This window comes from Protopterus annectens, chromosome 9.part0 (assembly GCF_019279795.1).
Source record: "Protopterus annectens isolate FY-2018-M chromosome 9.part0, PAN1.0, whole genome shotgun sequence".
Taxonomy (NCBI): domain Eukaryota; kingdom Metazoa; phylum Chordata; order Ceratodontiformes; family Protopteridae; genus Protopterus; species Protopterus annectens.
Window position 1 is genome coordinate 1,271,097,482 of NC_056743.1, and position 20,921 is coordinate 1,271,118,402.

At 39.4% G+C, this 20,921-nt stretch overlaps 1 protein-coding gene across 2 annotated transcripts in view; it reads left to right on the top strand.

The window, feature by feature from the left end:
* LOC122811992 (fumarylacetoacetate hydrolase domain-containing protein 2-like) overlaps window positions 1-20,921 on the top strand; it is a 256,975-nt gene that overhangs the window by 176,819 nt on the left and 59,235 nt on the right. For both annotated transcript variants that reach the window (XM_044084200.1, XM_044084201.1), the window contains one exon: window positions 12,565-12,673. In XM_044084200.1, coding sequence (XP_043940135.1) covers window positions 12,565-12,673 — 109 coding nt within the window. The remainder of the gene's footprint in view (window positions 1-12,564; window positions 12,674-20,921) is intronic.

The window sequence follows — 20,921 nt, forward strand, 5'->3', positions numbered from 1 at the left end:
TTTTTCTACTCAGGCTTCCAAACAGAATACTGAATACTCTGACATTTCTCTTTGCAATATCTAAAATATCATTTCCAAGAGGGCTGGCAGAATGACCTCCTCTGGTCACCTGATTCTAGGTTCTCACCATATTCCCCTTTGAAGCTGAGACAAGAAGGTAGCACAGATGGTCACAATACACATCCAAATGTTTATAGCAGTTTCTGGGGCCTCCTGTCTTTTTACTGAGGTAATGGACAAAGACTCTTCCCCAGACCCAATGTCTCCAGTCCTATCTAGCACTGTGGTGTATCTTTTAATGGCATAACAGCTCATTTTCATTTCCCTTATTTTTCTTAAAGCTAACCTCTGCTGTGCCATTATTCTCTGTTAAACATATACATTTAATTTAGCTACACAAATACATGTACATTTCTCTTCATTTCAGCAGGGTGCCCTGTTGATACAGTTCAACACAAGCAAAGCTCACAAATACATTTTCAGCACAAGCATCTGTACAAAATCAGTTTGATATACAAATGACATACAGTTCTAATACATTTGTAACAGAAGCATCTTGTATAAATCAGTTTGGTATTCAAAGGACATATCATTCTTTACAAAACTCCAGCAAGCTATGCTGGCACTTGCCTATATCATCACAGACATTAAAATCATAGATATCAGGACAGCCTGCAAGCACTGTCTCTGTATTGAGTTTAGTATTGATTCCTTTGTAAGGATCTGTTTCAAGTTTTTTGAGCAATGAATAGTCTGACCCTCTCTGACCTTCTATTCCTTCACAGAACAAATGGTCCCTCAAATACCAGGTTAAGGAACTAAACCTTCATCTAAAGATGAACAGGATACAGCATAACAAACGTATATTGTCTACCTCTTGAACAAGCTTCTACTATATATCACACAGAGTAGAACTCTTGTCATATTCAAAATAATCCAAAATAACTGGATGGGAAGCTTCAAATTCTCTATAATTCTACCCTATATTGCCCTCATTGAGTCTGGAGAGAACTTCAGAACTTTTGAATATGGGTTATCAGTTGGCTTGTAATGGTCTACAAAATGGTCATGTAGTCATTATCTATGAACCTATAAACAGTTCCTGCACATACCAGCTAGATGGCCCTATTGAATTTCACCTTGTACGAAATAGTTATACAGGTGAGATTTAAGTCACATAAGTAACTCATGCAAAATATGAGAGTGCCATGCAGACATATTAGTTAAAATCCCATGTACATCATGCGCTACCAGGCAGTTTCTCAAAATGGAAGCCCTTCCATTACACAAACCTTTGTGAATGTGGGCCAGGTGGAGTCTTTATTGCTACGTGTGTGCAATCTATGGTATCCAGTACGTCAAGGAGATGAGTGATGTCATAAAACATGCACAGCAGTGACTCAAACCTCTTTTATGCTAGGAAACCTGATATGTTCATCAAAATATAGAGCATTATACTGAGGGACTTGTTCAGGATTCCACAGGCTTAGGCCTGAGAGATGCATGTGGCACTAAGGAGGTGTATCATTTTGAGTTTCAGTTGAATAAAATTCACATAGAAGGCAGTATCAACTACTTCTGTAATGTAAGACTTACTGTCCAGAGCATGGACTGGTGAAAAGTTGAAGTCCACTTTGAAAATATGCAGGGCTTAATATCTGGACTTGCCATCTCATATCTTTTACTTGATTGCTTTGTCTCCTTAGACTGATAACACTTTAGCTGCTCTTTTGAATTATGCTCCTTCATCTTGCAGCTGGCTAATTCCATCTCTGAAAAATGACAGGGAAGGAAGGTCATGACCTGCAAATGATGCTGGGATTAAGTGACACTATTTAATATTTAGTACCTATAGAACTTTTAGCTGTAATATGAGGATTTTAATTAGAAAATAAGAGGTGGTGATGTCCTGCTTCATGACCTGGTGACCAGAAAGGCTCTTGGACTGTTAAGGGAACTTAAGTGTACACACCTTTCTATTGACAACAAATGTAGGCATATTCTTGGAAAAGAGATTTGAACAGTGTTATTGATGGGGGAAAATGGGGCTGTAGGTCATGATAAGAGAGGAGTGCTGGAAAAGTAAGTACATGTGAAGGCTGCCAGCCTAGTTAACTGAAATTTTGTAAATGATTCTTTGTCACTTGGGAATAGTAATATGATGTGTATGCTTGTCTTACAAATGTAAGAAAACTATATGTTATGGGTATATTAAACTACTGTTGCAGAAGTGTGTGTTAAGCTGTATGTTTTGTACTAAGCTTAAAAAGAATGTAACCACAGTGCACCCTGCTGGAAAAGAGCAGAAATGTGTATAAATTATATGCCTATGCAAATGTATGTCTTGATGGTAAAGGTTGGATCATACAGAGTTAACTTGCAAAACCTCAAGAAAATAAGTGGAAATTGTTTACGATTCTGTTATCTCTGTTTCAGCTCAAAGACACAATGTCTACAGTTGTAGGTTTTCCTATTGTCTAGAAACAGAAATAATTACAGGTTTCAAAGGTAAAGGTTTTAACAGTTTTATGATTTCCAGTTCTGGGCAAAACATCTGAGAGATAAGTATTTTTGACACAGAGGTGTTAAATTTTAAGTTCCTGTTAGCCTGGGAACTAAAGGCAGAGGTGACATGAATGGTGTAATCTGAGATAACCCAGCAGAATTTTGGATAGTAACTTAAGAACTATCTCAGAGAGTGAGTCTGTGCATTTTGTATCTTGTCTTGGATCTGAAAACATCCTTGTATTTGTACCTGTATTTGCCTGACTCTGTAAGTAAATCATTTAGGGCATAGAATCTCTTAGATACAGATAGGAATACAGTAAAGATTAGTTTAGATGTTTTCTGTATTTATGTGAGACTGTCCTGCAATGTTGTTTTAAAATATTACCTGTGATTCTGAACTCTGTTGTCACTGTACTGATTTACTGAACATTATCTTGTTCTTTTATTATTTATTATTAAATATATTTAAATATTCTAATTCTGGCTGGTTTGTTTAGAGATATTTAAGCTCCTAGAGTGCTTGCATATGTATTTGATGACACTGTACAGGCCACTCGAATAGCCTTAGTCTTGGTCACACTTACCATTTGGATAGCAGTAACATTACACAGTAGAATTGGTCACCCTTTGGGAAGGGCCTTATAGTAGCTGATAAATAAGGGTGGCTGGTAGCAGTGATTACTGCCTTATAGTCTGGGAAGAAGGGGGGCATTGCAAGTGAACCTGTGCCAGCCTTCTCCAGAAGTGTCTGTGTGTTTGTATATAAATCAGATCTCAAAGTGCGTGTGTGTGTGTGTTTGTCAGCTACTTGGGCAGGGACACAAAGTACTGATTGGACAGAGAGGGTGTTGTTGGTTTTGGCTTGACCACTTGGCTGAGATCATAACCCTATAGCTGTACCAGTGGGAAGTCTTAATGGGGATCTGGAGAGAGAGGGAGAAACCAGCCCCAGACTGACTGTGATCTCTGAGTGCTCTTAAGGGAAATTGTACTTTACTGTGCATGTACTTGTCATCCTCCCAATGTGCATGTCCCTCACTGGTGTTAGTGGTGAAGACTGAGGCTCTTTAATTACTGGGACAGTGCAGGGGCATCACATATTAATTGTTTGGTAGTGGTAGGATAGCCACATCACATATTAATTGGTTGGTAGTGGTGAGATAGTCACATCACATATTAATTGGGTTGTAGTGATGTGGTTACTGAATTCCTGTAGCTTGTGTACAGTGGTCACTGAAGGTGTTTTTGTACTCTAAATGAGCCATGCAGTGAACATTCAGAGTTCATACTACAATTGTTATATTTCTTTTGTTAGCTTAGTTAGTCAAGGAGACCAGGCAAGCATGTCAGCAGAGGAGTGTGGCAAGCTGACAAGGAGCCAGTTGGCTGAGATGTGCCAAGCTAAAAGACTGGTGCATGCCAACCTGACTAAAGCAGACATGATTGCAGCTTAAGTCACAGCTGCATCAGGGAATAACAACCAGGAGGACAATCAGACTGGTCATGGAGATGTACAACTCTCAGAAAATGGGCAGCTCAACCTTTCCACAGAGGACTTAAAAATCCAACTGGAGTTAAAGAGACTTGAGTTGCAGGCCAAGTATTTGGAAGTAGAGGCAGCAGAGAGACTGAGGTGTCTAGAGACGGAGGAAAATATGAAACTGCAATGTCTGAAGGCTGAGGAAAATGAGAAACTGCAACACCTGGATGCTGAGGAGAAGGAGAGGAAACAAGAAAAGGATATGCTGACTCTTTGCCAGAGTCATGGAGGTAATGGGGAAGGGAGTAACCGAACCCCAGAAGTAACAAAAGTCAGTAAATTCCTTCCACAATTTACAGAGGGAAATAATTTTGATAGTTTCATTCATATGTTTGAGAGGTATGTAAACAGTATGATGCCGACCAAGGGCTCTGGGTACGGTTCCTGACCCCCTTACTCCACGGTAAAGCTGTAATTGTTCTTTCCAAATTGTCTGATAATGACTGCTTAAATTATAATGTTGTAAAGAATTGTTTGCTAGAATTTTCTAAGTTAATACCTGAAGCTTATAGGAAAAAGTTTCATGAGCATAGACATAAGGCAGATGAAAGTGTGTGTGACTCTGTTGCTTAAGTAATCATTTATTTTCATAGGTGGGTGAGAGGATGTCAGGTCACCACTTTTGAAGAGGTGGCAGACCTTTTGATGAGGGAACAAGCCCTTAGCACTTTGCCTGAGGACATGAGGATCTGGTTACCTGATAGACAATGCCTTACTGTAGATGAGTTGGGGAAGGCGGGAGACCTATATCTAGCAAGCAGGGCATCACTGCACAAGAAAGGGACTCCCAGTGCTGCTCATGGGTCTAAGGGAACCCATGGTGGGCAGCCCAGACTGCCCCAACACAGTTTTCCAGTAGCAGGGGAAGCCATTAGTCCAGGTACACATCCAGGACCAAGAGTTAAATGTTTTAAATGTAAGCAGTGGGGCCATGTAGCATACAGATGTCTATGGAGGCAAGGCGGGGAACAAAAGGTGGGAGAGCCAGTAAGTGGGAATGACAAAATGCCAACAATAAGTTGTCTAGACACAACAAGTTTACCTAACTACCACAAGAGGTTATATCCTATCTTATTGAATGGCAAACAGACCATTGCTAAGAGAGACACAACCTCTGACATAACTATTGTGAAGCCTACAGTGGTTACAGAGGAGCACTGCTTGCCTGGGCAGTCTACCCCAGTCAGTGCTTTAGGAGGGACCCCATTCCAAATACATTTGGCTAGGGTTCACTTTGACTGGGAGGGTAGAAAAGGAAGCAAGCAAGTAGGTGTGTTTGAGTATATCTCTGCAGATGTCCTGATAGGGAATGACTTTGATAATGCAGTACCATGTGTTAATGCAGTTGCATGCAGTCAGGCTTGGAGACAAGCATGTGGGTTTGGTAGCCTGGGAAGACCCACTTGCACACTTGCAGCCAGGACTGGTGAGGTGGTTACTTCAGGGAAGGAGCTACCCTGTAGCAGTGAGACTGAAGGTGAGCCACATCTGCTTGTGGGTACTGATGTTCCCTTGGACAGAGTGACTGCAAGGGCAGAGGTGAGTAGTAGTACCCAGGCTGACAGTGAGGCACCGCTGTCAGGGGATGACTTCCTGTGGAGGGGGAGCTGAGAAGGTTTACAAAAAGAGAGTTTAGACAGGTTCAGACAGGGAGGTAGCTAGTGAGGCACCTGATTCGAAAGAGAAAGGGGAATCTGTATACTGGGACAAATGGTTACTGTATAGAGAGTGGACCCCTGAGGGAGGGTTAAAGGGTGGGAGAATACAGCAGTTGGCATTGCCTAGAGCCTACGGTCTGGCACTTCTAACCATAGCACATGATATTCCCCTTGCAGGTCATATGGGCATAAACTGAAAAAAAGAGATGTATTATGCAGAACTTCTGTTGGCCTGGGGGTTCTAGAGATGTAACAGGGTACTTCAGGACCTGTGAGCAGTGCTAAAAGGTAGGCAAGGCAGGAGACAAGGTGAAAGCTCCTTTGATGCCTTTGACTGTGATTGAGGAGCCATTTCAGAGGGTTGCTATGGATATTGTGGGGCCTCTGAGTACTCCAAGTTCCACAGGGAAAAAGTATATCCTAGTGGTAGTAGATTATGCTACCAAATATCCTGAGGCAGTGGCTCTGTCCTCCATTGAGGCAGAAAAGGTAGCAAATGCTTTGTTAGAGATTTTCAGCAAGTAGGTTTCTCAAAAGAAATACTGACTGACAGAAGTGCCAATTTCATGTCAGACATCCTGACTTGTCTGTGGAAGTACTGTGGGGTGAAGCACCTAAAGACCACCCCCTACCATCGCCAGACTAATGGTCTTGTTGAGAGGTTAAACACTACACTCAAGACGATGCTGCGGGCAGTTGCAAATGATTTTAAGAGGGACTGGAACAAATATTTGCCCCATCTGTTGTTTGCTTATAGGGAGGTGTCCCAGGCATCCACAGGTTTTTCACCCTTTGAGTTGTTGTATTTGCACAGGTTGAGGGGACCTCTAGATTTAATTAGAGGCGAGTGGGAGGGTGAGTGTGACTCCAACAAGGAGTCTGTGCTGGCATATGTCCTAAACCTCAGGACAAGGCTCAATGAACTCATGGGCTGGGCCCAGGAGAATCTGCCAGAAGCCCAACAGCAGAAAAAGGTCTGGTATGACAGGAATGATTGCGCTAGAGATTGTACTGTAGGGCAGCAGGTAATGGATCTCATTACTGTCGGACAACACAACCTGCAGGCAGCTTGGGAGGGACCCTAACAGGTGGTAAGGAAGGTCAATGATGTTAACTACATGGTAGAACTGTTAGGCAGGAGGCAGGGGCACAAATTGTTCAATGTTAACATGGCGAAACCTTACCATAATAGGGAGGCCCGTGTGCTGAGTATTTGCAGTGTACTGCAGGAGGGGTCTGAGGGAGATTTGGTGACTGATCTCCTCAGTGAGGCTCGGAATGACACCTCAGTGGAAGGGTTAGCAATGTCCCAGCAGTTATCCCCTACACAGGTTAGAGAAGTCTGAGCAGTGTTGCAGCAGTTTGGGGACATGTTTACTGGGAAACAAGGGTACACCACCTGGTGCAGCACTATGTGGATACAGGACCCCAAATCCTATTAAGCAGGCCCCTTATAGGATGCCCAAACTGACTCTGAGGGAGGAGATACAGGAAATATTGGAACTAGGGGTAATTCAGGAGTCCAGCATTCCCTAGGCCTCCCCAGTGGTGTTGGTACCAAAGAAGGATGGCAGCACCAGATTCTGTGTGGACTACAGGAAATTAAATAGTTAGACAAAGTCAGATGCTTACCTCATGCCTAGGATGGATAAAGCCCTATAGCAGCTGGGTGGGGCTAAGTATCTTACCACCGTTGATCTTACCAAGGGTTGGTGGCAGGTGCCGTTGACTCCCAGTGTTAGAGAGAGGTCAGCCTTTGTGACTCCTTTTGGCTTGTATGAGTTCACAAAGATGCTTTTTGGGATGAAAAATGCCCCAATGACTTTCCAGAGGCTGGTAGACCATATTCTAGCAGGAGCAGGAGATGTTGCCCTTGTTTAACTAGATGATATTGCCATCCACAGCCATTCCTGGCAAGAGCACCTTCAGCATGTGAGGGAGGTGCTGGACAGACTACAGAGTGCAGGGTTGACCATTAAGCCTAGCAAATGTCAGGTGGGTATGGCAGAGGTCTCCTACCTAGGACATAGAATGATAAGATCAGGCCAGAACCTGCCAAAGTGGAAGCCATTCAGGCATGGTCTGCACCTGTTACCAAAAAGCAGATGAGGGCATTCCTAGTAACAGCAGAGTACTACAGAAAGTTTGTCCCCAATTATAGTACCATAGCTGCTCCCCTCACAGACCTTACAAAGACAAACAGGCCAGATAAGGTAGTGTGGACCCTAGCATGTGAGCAGGCATTCTGGAAGCTTAAAGGAGCTTTGGGAGGACACCCGTGTTAGCTGGTCCAGATTACAGCTTATGCAGGTGGATGCTTCAGACCATGGGGTGGGGGCTGTACTTAGCCAGATTTCTTGGGAGAAGAGCACCAAGTGGGTTATCTCAGTCGACGGCTCCAACCCAGGAAGGAATGCTATGCAGCTGTAGAAAAGGAATGTCTAGCCATAGTGTGGGTACTGCAGAAACATTAGCCTTATCTGTATGGAAGGAAATTCACTGTAGTTACAGACCACAATCCCCTAACATGGTTACATCGAGCCAGCCAGCAAAATGCCAAGTTACTATAGTGGTGCCTAGGGTTGCAAGGATATGATATGACAGTGCAGCATTGCAGTGGGGTTAGAAATGCCAACGCAGATGGGCTCCCTCAAGGTAGGGAATGGGAACAGGTATTCCCAGATGCACTCAACCCTCTCAAGCAACATTTCTCATGGGTCACTTGAAAAACTGCTTGAGTTTTTCAGGAGGGGTGAGACTTATGAAGGCTGCCAGTCTAGCTAGCTGGAATTTTGTAAATAATTTTTTGTCATTTGGGAATAGTAATATGATTTGCATGCTTAGGATGGTCACGGTGGTGCAGCGGTTAGCATTTTTGCCTCACACCAAGAGGTTCTCCAGTTCGATCCTTGGCTGGGATGCCTTCTGCCTGGAGTCTGCATATCCTCCCTGTGGTCGTGTGGGTTTCCTCCGGGTGCTCCGGTTTCCTCCCACATCCCAAAGACGTGCTGTAGGTGGAATGGACACTCTAAATTGGCCATAGGTGTGAGTGTGTGTGTGTGTGTGTGCCTTCTATGGAAGGTTGGGTACCGGGCTGGCAACTCAACACTGTAAACCTCTACTGCCAATCCTGAGAGGACAGTTGATCCACTGTGCTAACCCCTAACTGGGAAAAGCCGAAAGCAGAAGAAGAAGATATGTATGCTTGTCTTATAAATGTAAGAAAACTATATGTTATGTGTATATTAACCTACTGGTGCAGAAGTGTGTGTTAAACCGTATGTTTTGTACTAAGCTTCAAAAATGTAACCACAGTGCACCCTGCTGGAAAAGAGTAGAAATGTGTATAAACTATATGCCTATGCAAATGTATGTCTTGATGGTAAAGGATGGAACATACAGAATTAATTTGCAAAGCCTCAAGAAAGTAAGTGGAAATTGTTTATGATTCTGTTATCTCTGTTTCAGCTCAAAGAAGACACAATGTCTATAGTTGTAGGTTTTCCTATTGTCTGGAAACAGAAATAAATACAGGTTTCAAAGGTAAAAGTGTTTAACCGTTTTACGATTTCCAATTCTGGGCAAAATGTCTGTGAGATAAGTATTTTTGACACAGAGGTGTTAAATTTTAAGTTCCTGTTAGCCTGGGAACTAAAGGCAGAGGTGACAAGAAAGATGTAATCTGAGATAATCCATCAGAAATGTTTGATAATAATTTAAGAACTATCTCAGAGAGTGAGTCTGTGCATTTTGTAGCTTGTTTTGGATCTGAAAACATCCTTGTATTTGTACTTTTATTTGCCTGGCTCATTAAATAACCTATTTAGGGCATAGTATTTCTTAGATATAGATAGGAATACAGTAAAGATTAGTTTGGATGTTTTCTGTATTTATGTGAGGCTGCCCTGCAATGTTGTTTTAAAATATTTCCATTGATTCTGAACTCTGTTGTCACTGTGCTGAGTTACTGAATATTGTCTTGTTCTTTTTTTATTTATTATTAAATATATTTAAACCTTCTAATTGTGGTTGGTTTGCTTAGAGATATGTAAGTTCTGAGAGTGCTTGCATATGTATTTGGTGACAATGTACAGGCCACTCTTGAGTAGCCTTAGTCTTGGTCACACTTACAGTTTGGATAACAGTAACATTACACAGTAGAATTGGTCACCCTTTGGAAAGGGCCTTATAGTAGCTAATAAGTAATGGTGGTTGATGGCAGTGATTACTACCTTATAGTCTGGGCAGAAGGGGGCATAGCTAGTGAACCTGTGCCAGCCTTCCCCAGGAGAGTCTGTGTGTTTGTATATAAATCAAATCTCAAAGTATGTGTCGGCTACTTAGGCAGGGACATGAAGCACTGGTTGGACAGAGGGGCTACTGGAGGTTTTGGCTTGACCACTCAACTGAGATCCTGCCAGTGGGGAGTCTTATTGGGGATCTGGAGAGAGAGGGAGAAACCATCCCCAGACTGACTGTGATCTCTGTGTGCTGTTAAGGGAAATTGTACTTTACTGTGTGTGTACTTGTCAGCCTTCCAATGTGCACGTCCCTCGCTGGTGTTAGTGGTGATGATTGAGGCTCCTTGATTACTGGGCCAGTGCAGGGGCGTCACAGTACCAATTAGTGTTTTTACTGTAAGTACAGCATATGAATATACTAGCGGTTTAACAACTTTAAAATTTCTGTGCAAGAAAAATGTAACTGAGAGAGAGACACTTATTTTCAAGAGATAACATGGCATAATCCTTGAATAAGGCAAATTTTCATACATAAAATAAGATCAAAAACAAAACCAAGTAAATGAGATGTATTTATATGTATTGTGGGTGATCGTTAGTGTTTTGAAAAAGTTTGGCATAGCCAAACGAAAGTGCTCATGTTAAGGAGTTTTGTCATGTTATGTCAAAATAAACGCTACTTTTGCATACAAGAACTTATTTTCGTTCCCTTGACGCAGCAACCAGTCCTATTGTGCTTGTGACTTTTTGGTACAAATTTTCATACATACTGCATATTCTAAATTCAGCTTATTGAGTATATACTATCATATATATATTTTGAATCAATATAAGCTTTTAAATATAAAATACATGTACAAATATTAAACTTTTTAAATTATGAATAATCATGAAATCTATAACTATTTGTAATGTTTTCAATGACTGCTGCCTTAATATTATAGTCTAAGATTTTTTTTGGTTACTGTGCACTGCATAGCTCAGGCTTTCAGGAGTTCAACCAAATGTCTGGCTATGATGCAAATACATATACACTCCTTGCTGTACTCTGTGCGCAACTTCTTGTGCTCCAGTCTTCTCACAAAGTAAATACCTGCCCAATGTAAACATCATAGTCTTCTCCCTGGGGATGACAAACTGCAAAATTTCCAAACTTTCCTCTGAGAAAAGAGCGATGGTCATCTTCTCTTTGATGTTCCATTCTGCCTTTCTATACACACCCCTGCTGTACCTGTGATGTTAAGTGAGGCTAGGTGAGTGGCATCACATGACCATTCTCTTCTTGCTCTCAGACTGTCTGATATTAAGATAAATGTTTGTCTTGTTTATATTTAATATTGGTTCAGATAAATTACTTTAAATAAATTCCTTATTTATAAGTTTGATGCTTATATAAAGGAAATGACTGCAACCCTGGAGATACATGTCATAGAGAAACTGGCTGAAAAATTTTTAAAAATGTCTTGCATAAAGTTTAACATTTGCAACAATATGAATGCATATGGTACATGGTTCTCTTTTTTCCTTCCTGTGGCACTACTAGCCATTTTCTGGTGGCCCTCTTTCTTGCCCTCCTAAACTGGGTCCACCATGGGGGAAACTACTTCTGGAATGACTGACTTTCCTAGTGGGACAGAGCAAACACTGGTGATGCCTGGTACATCATCATCCTTGGCCACCACAAGGAATTTTCTTGTATACACCTGTCATCTCTAACACTGGTGAGTCAGCCCTCTGCATGCAGTTTACGGCTTTTGCATGAACTGTACACATACTTCCACTCATGTACCCAGTGTATCTTAGACCAGACCTCTTGACAGTAAATTTGTCACCTGGCTTCCACCAGGAGATGTTTACTTAATGGTATATTATTCACTCCCTCTCCTGATATAAGCAGCACACTGGGTACCCATTTCCATGTCCATCAGCTGGCATTTACCAGCTCTGGGTTTACCATTTAAACCTGAGTAGTTGATGGTCCAGTCTCTGCACAATAGAGCTGGTTCCAAATGGCACAGATTTCCATTCACTTACTTTATGAAACTATTTTTAAAGTGGAGCACACTTGTTTTTATGTCCTTTTTTCTGCCCTCCTTTCACAGATCACTAGCCAGATCCTACCCAGTAACAGATAGTCCTTCTGTTCCCCATCCTACCTGAGTCTACGAACTGGATGCCAAAGATGTGTCATCCTGATGCATCAAGGATACTTTGCATTTACTCCCTTTCCTTTGGTTTCCTCTACTGAAACAGCATCTGCAGTATTAGATCTATGGTGTACTCTTTTACATACCACCCTCAGACACAGTGCCTTTGAACAGTTGCTTTTGCTGCATCAGCTGGCTTCTCCCATGTGGAAATTCCACAGCAGGTAGAACCACCTCCTTCACCAGGATGGACAAGTTGAAAGTACATGCTCCATTCCTTGTCAGGTGACTACTGAGACAGCAGGACTCACATACTGAATGCAGTCAAGACTCCATTCTTCTGTGATATATGGCCAACCACACCTGCCGATTTTTAACAAGAGTGCCATATTTTATGATTGTTACTTTTCTGTAATTTACAACATATCTGTTATGTACCTGCTGATGCCAAAAAGTTTCCTTTTTTTCAGATCCTCACAACCTAGGTATTCAGTGCAGAGTGAATGGAGAGACTGTTCAGAAGAGCAAAACAAGTCTGATGATTTTTAAAACCGAAGCTTTGATTGCCTGGGTATCACAGTAAGTGCCTTTTATAATGCAGCTTTTCTTAAAATACTCTCAGATGAAAATGCAGTGTTTTAAGAAAATAACAAATGTGTTTTCATTATACCAGTTAATATGTGAGAAACTTTCTATAATGGATCCTTTGTAGGTAGTACATATTCTTTACCATCCAGGACTCAGCACTTTTTTTTTTGTAAAATTACATACTCAAGGATGTCCCTACATGCACACAAATGCATAGCATGATGCAATGTACTAACTACATAAACATGGCATTTCACTTCTGCTCCATTAGACAATGCTGTCAGCGTGAAGGTCACAGAGCACAGATAATCGAAGTCATTGAGTGATAATGTCCTAGAAATGTCCCAAATTCTTGAGTGAGGATAGCAAAACAATAATGCTTGGTGAAGGTGCACAATATAGATTGTTTGTGGCACAGATGTCTACTGTAGAGACATCCTTTGAGCTAGCACTTGAGGTACTCATTCCTCAAATGCAGAGAATGAAGATGGCAGTCTATTTGGAAACTGTCTGCTTGGCAATTACAAGCTATTCTGCTTTGGTGCAAAGAAGATGAAAAACTATTCCATGTTTGTAAACTCACTCAACAGGTTCACATAACATCTGAGCTGCCACTATGCATAGGATGTGAAGGATTCTAGGTCAATCATTCTCTCTCTCTCTCTCTCTCTCTCTCTGTTTCTGCATCTGAAAAGAAAATGGAGAACTTACTGTACTGGTTGCAAGATACCTTCAAGCTACCTTGAGAAGGAAAACAAGGCAAAATCTTCAGCAAGGCACCATGGCTTAGACTGATAACTGCTAGTAAAATCATCAGTAAAAGCACCACGATTATGCCAAATAAATCAACTTTAATAAAAGCAAAAAGCAGGTAAAAACGATAAGTGCTTTCAGCTAGTATAGCCTTCTTCAGATCATAATGTAAGTTCTGCGCAGAAACATTTTTAAAATGTGAACATCCAATCAAAAATAGGCTTTTACTATACTCATCCAATTATAACTCGTTTCCCGATAGAATAGTATGATATAAAAAGCAGCCAATCAAAGGCTTAGATGGCAACACACCCTCTGGGCGGCCCAATGAAAAATCTTCCAATCACAAACTATTCTCTGGAGAAGGAACCAATAGCTTAATTGGGGCTGGACTAGAGCTTCTACAGAAAGTGATAATACATTCTTTAATAAAGATACGTAGTGCAAAGTCAGCCCCTAATAAGTGTCCTATCTTTAATCTCCTCAATGAGGAGAATACCAATCACATGCTACACCAGAAGAGAAAAAGCCAATCTCTAACTTACAACTTTCAGGAAGAGTTATACCATGAGTGCACCTATTAATACATAAAATATTGAACAAACTTGGCATACAAAATGCAGTATTAATAGTACACTTGAGCCGCTCAGTAAACAGAACAGATAGACCATTGCAAAGAAGGCTTGTGAACTTACTTAGGTTGACAAACAGTAAGCAAACATCTATGCTTATAAACAGCAAAGACGTAAAGGCTTCCGTTATTGTGTAAAATTAAACAACCATAAACTAAACCTTCCAAAGCAAAAACCATTCCAATTAAATCACTTTATAGATCAAGCAAATAAGTCATTGTGAAATGTAACTAGCGAACTCGTTTAGATCAAAAGGACATTAATCACACATTTATTTTTACGGATCGCTTCCGTCATTTTATGTGACTGAGCAACCATACGTTGAGCTTTCTAAAGTGAAAGCTCATGATCAGATATTCAATCATGACCAAAACATTTATGCAATATAAATCAAAACAACTTTAATGCTTATTAGAAAATATATTAAGAAATATATTAATAGCCAACCAGCAAGCTCATCCAATTCCTGGTTGAGCAGTATAGGCTATAACGGCTACTCAAAAAGCAGCATACCCTCCTCATAACCTAATAGAGTGACTACCAATCATAATCTGCTCTCAGAAAAGCGAAACAATAATTTGTTGGGTGCAATGTTAGAGGTTCGCAGCAGGTAATAATGTATCCTTCAATTAAAACATAATACAATATAAGACAAGCCCCCAGGAAACAACCAATGAGAGGACTACCAATCACGAACTACATCTAGGAAAGGGAAACCAATCACCATTTCATCCAGAGTAAATATGTTGCAAATCCAACTTTCAATTCAATAGTATCAATAAGTTTATCATTTCACGGGCAAAAATATGGCAAAAATAAAACTAAGAAAAAGATGTTAATGAAAGCAGGATTAATAATATCAGCATATCACTTTACAAAACCAATAAATCAAAACAAGAAGACCTAAAAATGTAACTAGGATCAAACAACACATCCATATTTACGAATAACATAAAAATAATGAAAACTCTAAAATATAACAAATAAAACATCTATCAGTCCCTAGGACTAGGCGATTGCAAGACACATCGAGTTTTCCATAGTTTGAAAATGAAAACTCATTCAAAACAAACATCCAATATAAGCAAACCAAAAATCAAATCAACAGCTTCTTAAAGCCATATAAATCAACTAGAGCCAAATATCAAAGTAACAAAAACTATCTTGCAATAACATTAATCAGATACATTTAAACTATAAAGTACTCAAAAATAAATAAATAGTAAAACTGAGAAATCATTCATTCAGGTAGTAGTATGGTAATCTATCCTAACTGGAAGCTCAGACCAAGCCTCCTAAGGTCGACCTATGGCCAGTCACCTTGCTTTTAATATAGGTTTCAAAGGAGCTACATTGTTTAAACCTGGGGGACAATGGGCTCTCAGATTCAAAATCCATTCAGTTTCCCAGATTTCAGTCCGATTGACTACATCACCTTTCCTTTGTAGTTAATGTATACATTCTTTTGCTTTGAATTTAAAGTCATGACTCGGAAAGGTGGCAATATGCATTGCTAGCGCATTGTTAGGTTCAGCATTTATCACGCAGATGTCGTAAAATTCGATTTTTAAAGTGCTGATTAGCTTTGCCAATATAAAAAACTCTGCCGATGGAACAAGTGGTCAAACAGATTAAATTCTGGGTATTACAATTGGCAAATACATTAAAGGTGTAGGTTTTGTTAGAAGCCAGGTGTACAAAAGTATTACTGCTATCAATGGAGGTACATGCTTTGCATCAATAGCATCTAAATGTTCCTTGTCTATTCAAAGATGGCTGTTGAGCAAAACCATCCTTGTTGCATAGGAGACATTTAATAAAGTCATTAGCATTAGTACGAAGTCAAGAAATTCTGGTAACTCAATTTTCCAGAATATTGTTGAAGATGTGGTTAGGATGCATACTCTGTCTATGCAAGTAATGGTTTCTCCAAGTATTTCTTTGCAGACTAATCTGTAAACAATTAACAGGATATAACAAAATATTCACATCAAAAAAGTCATTGTGTCAGAATGATTGACTTTAAATTGCAAAAAATCTGTGGTGTTATTGAGATAGTCTGTAAATAAGGTCAATTGTTCAGCAACACCTTTCCACAAAATAAAAATATCATCAACAAATAGACCATAATACAGGAGATGTTGAAACCAGGGATTCAATTCACATAATACTTTTTCTTTCTCCCACTGGGCTAGTACTAAATTTGAGTAACTGTTTGCACAAGGGGTTTCAATGGCAACTCCCCATGTTTGTAGAAATAGATTGTATCCATAGATGAAAACATTGTTCTCAAGTACTAGTTCCAGCAGGGAGCACAGGGGATCCATGGCAATGCTTAGGGACTGCAAGAATATGCAAAAGCCTTGAATACCAAACTGGTTGGAAATGACCATAAAGAGGCTGTTGATATCCATTGTAACTAACAATAGGTCACATACAGCCTTCAAGTTGTTTACTGTCCTTTTTAATTAAACCAAAAAAGTGCCTGTGTCCTTGAGTACCATTTTGGCTTATGGTAAAACTTCTTAAGTTTGTTTTCAATAAACATTGAGAGGGGTTCTGTAATCCACCCCCTTCCAGCCACAATTGGACATAATGGTGGATCAAGAGAATCTTTATGACTCTTCAGAAGCCCACTTATTGTAGGTATAATGGGGTGAGTGACTACAAAACAGTCATACAGGTCGTTGTTCAGGCGTCTCTCCATGAACAATTCGTAAAGTTCACTATTGAAGTTATTGATCGTTCTCTCAACATCCCCTGAATTTAATTTCTTGTAGGTATTTCATCAGTGGTGAAATGGTGATTGGTTTCCCTTTCCTAGATGTAGTTCGTGATTGGTAGTCCTCTCATTGGTTGTTTCCTGGGGCTTGTCTTATATTATATTACGTTTTAATTGAAGGATACATTATTGCCTGCTGCCAGACCTCTAGCCTTGCCCCCACCGAATTATTGGTTCTCTTTTCTGAGAGCAGATTATGATTGGTAGTCACTCTGTTGGGTTAGGCGGAGGGTGTGCTGCTTTTTGAGTAGCTGTTCTAGCCTATACTGCTCAGCCAGGAATTGGATGAGCTTGCTGGTTGGCTATTAATATATTTCTTAATATATTTTTTAATGTATTTTCTAATAAGCATTAAAGTTGTTTTGATGTATATTGCATAAATGTTTTTGTCATGACTGAATATCCGATCATGAGCTTTCGCTTTAGAAAGCTCAACTTATGGTCACTCAGTAACATATAATGACAGAAGCGGTCCTTAAAAGTAAATGTATGATTAATGTTCTTTTGATCTAAACAAGTTCGCTAGTTACTTTATGCAATGACTTATTTACAAGATATACAAAGTGATTTAACTGGAATGGATTTTGCTTTGGAAAGTTTAGTTTATGGTTGTTTAATTTTGCACAATAACGGAAGCCTTTATGTCTTTGCTGTTTATAAGCATAGACATTTGCTTACTGTTTGTCAACCTAAGTAAGCTCACAAGCATTCTTTGCAATGGTCTATCTGTTTTGTTTACTGAGCGGTTCAGTTGTACTATTAATACTGCATTTTGTATGCCAAGTTTGTTCAATATTTTATGTATTAATAGGTGCGCTCACGATATAACTCTTCCTGAACGTTGTAAGCTAGTGATTGGCTTTTTCTCTTCTGGTGTAGCTTGTGATTGGTAATCTTCTCATTGAGGAGATTAATGATACAACACTTGTCGGGGGCTGACTTTAAACTATGTATCTTTATTAAAGAATGTATTATCACTTGCTGCAGAAGCTTTAGTCCAACCCCAATTAAGCTACTGGTTCCTTCTCCAGAGAATAGTTTGTGATTGGAACGTTTTCCATTGGACTGTCCAGAGGGTTTGTTGCCATCTAAGCCTTTGATTAGCTGCTTTTTAGCTCATACCATTCTATCAGGAAATGAGTTATAATTGGATGAGTATAGTAAAAGCCTATTTTTGATTGGATGTTCACATTTTTTAAAATGTTTCTTCGCAGGATTTACATTATGATCTGAAGAAGCCTATACTGGCTGAAAGCGCTTATTGTTTTTACCTGCTTTTTGCTTTTATTAAAGTTGGTTTATTTGGCATAATCGTGGTGATTTTACTGAAGGTTTTACTAGGAGTTATCAGCCGTGGTGCCTTGCCAAAAATTGTACCTTGTTTAACTTTTTGTTCCTCGGCATCTTCAGCAGTGTTGACAGAGTTTTTGTTTGTTTTGTTGACCCTAAGAAGAAAAAGATTTTTTTTCTGAGGAAAACATCCTTGCGAAAGACCAGATATGGCTCCCTACACATAACAGCCTGAAGTTCTAAAATAATTTGAGCAGAGGGTATGGCCACCGATGACACCATTTGCCAAGACACAAAACTCTAATGATGATGTGCTAACAGGCTCAAATGGTGGATGGGCAAACCTCTCAACCAGCAGAATTCAAGTACCTTTGAGGGAAAGGGGTTCTTCAAAGGAAATCAGAGATATAGTAGTCAATTAAGGAACTTCTTGGCCAGCTGATGATGGACCACAATCCTGCAGTCACTGGCGTCTTATTTGCACTATAGTAATTCAGATCTGATGGCCAAATACAGACACCAGGGAAATACTGGAAGTGGAAACACTTTTACTAACATGGTAGCCGCTAAAAGGCAAAACAAAATCACATGCCATTATGCATGCACACTGTCCATATAGGTAGTCCTTAAAACTATACCACACCATACATTACATGCCCCTGACAAGTTAAAGGCTTTCAGTTATACAGAAGATAATAATTGTATACTACTTTAGGGAAGTCACATGATATACACAGGCATAACTGATACATACATACAGTAAGAAAAGTATGCACTTATTTATATACAATACAGATTTACATCTTTATGAAAATTAGTCTTACTAAAATAGCATGTCATACAGTCACTAGATCTTGATGGGTTTTTAATTGTTCTAAATGTACAAATATCATAGTCTCTGGTGGTATTTAATGTCATGGTAGGTACAGCAGTCATATAGTAAATGAAGCTGATGTGAGATAGGTGCTTAACAAAGTTTACTAAGTACCTTTTAGTGCTATTAAGCTATAGTCTTACTTTGGAGTATAAACAGTGTCTGCAACAGAACATCAGCAAGAAACTAATGCTTGTCACAGTTGTCTGTTAGTGTACATGAGATGTAGGATGAATTTAGATATTTGGGATGAAGCTAAAAGGAAGGAATGCTGAATCTTTTGGTTCAATACAGTGTCTGACAACAGGCATAAAAGAATCGTAAGTAAAAGGCTGGCTTATCTTTATGGAAGATCATGTAAGGGCCTGAATACATAATAGGAACCTCTTCCAGCAGAAGTGACCAATAAAAAGGGCACTGTTTTCCAAGTCAGAAATTTTAATGCAAGTAATGAATATAACACAAAAGGAAGCACCGTTATAATTTTCAAAACAAAATTCAAACCCCATTTAAGAAGGCTCAGTTTCTTAAGAAAATTAACATGAATAATCCATTGAGCATCATAACTGTGGCAAGAGAAATTAGAGAAGGTTCACATAAAATACAGTCTAATAAAGCAGAAAAACAAACCTTAATTGAAACAACTCTAAACTAAGAAAATGAGGAAGATATAGGGATTTGTTCTAACACGATTAATTTTGGATGAGCTAGTATAGTGACTCTTTTCAGCTGTAAACCAAGACAGGTACATAATCCTGCATTTTACAGTCACATTTGTATTTGTAGCTTGGAGTTGCAGCAGTCTCTTAGGCAGAGAATGCATATTTTGTATCACTCTGTAGAAAACGTTTAATGCATACCAATGTTAACAACTGCAGTGTATCAGTGTGACAGACAGAAGTAGTGTTTTCTGAAGATGCTGTAGTTGTCCTTAGCTCTAAAGACAGTAACTTTCTTAAATTAATTCTGGAATCACACTGGGTTGAATGTAAACCTTTAGGTTTCTCGAGCATACCTAATGGGATACACATTGAGAAAACAACTCTGGCCACTGTGAGTTTACAAAACATATTTCTTTATAGATGTCTTCAGAATACCACTCAACTCCCTAACATAAGACATAGAACAACACTACAATTTAAATCATCTGAAAACAAAATACCTTCCACAGACAGCTGTCCCTCAGTTTAAAACCAGTTTTACTCCATTCAGTTTAATGTCAGGATATGTCTGACAGAATGAGCGATTTCATTATTTTTCTGACTATACAGCCTTGATAAAAACTGGATTTCTTATTCAGCCACACCCTAGCAATCAAAGGGAAAATGTTAATTTGCTGTGAAATATCAAAAGTAGTTCTGACGCAGTTAGTTCCATTTGGAGAGATTTTCAAAAACTGACTGATGAAGCTTGCTTGCATGAGGGAGTCCCCAGACAAACTTTTTAAATACAAATGTAAGCCATGATATATTTATTTAATTGTACCATTATTTTCTGTAGTTACAGTAATTGATGCAGTTAATGTACCAAAGAATAATTTTAAAACTAAAGTCAAAAACTACACTTAATGTTACAACACCAAATATAAGAAACTAGTCCAGGTGCTGTATAGAAGAGCCCAAATGGCAAATAATTTATTATACAACCTACTAAAGACTTAATTCTCTTTAAGCTATTGTACAGACAGAGTGACAGAGTATTTGCCAGTTTTTCAAGGCAAGCACAGCAAATAAGAAACTCTGCTATGATACTAAATATAGCAAGACAGTGAGGAAACATATTTTGTAATCCTGATGAGCATACTGAGCATTTATTTTTATGTTAAATTAAGTATTGAAACGGGTCTTTTCATAGGAACATTTGAAGATATTTCTTCTCCCGCCAGTGCTCTGACATACAATTAAATTC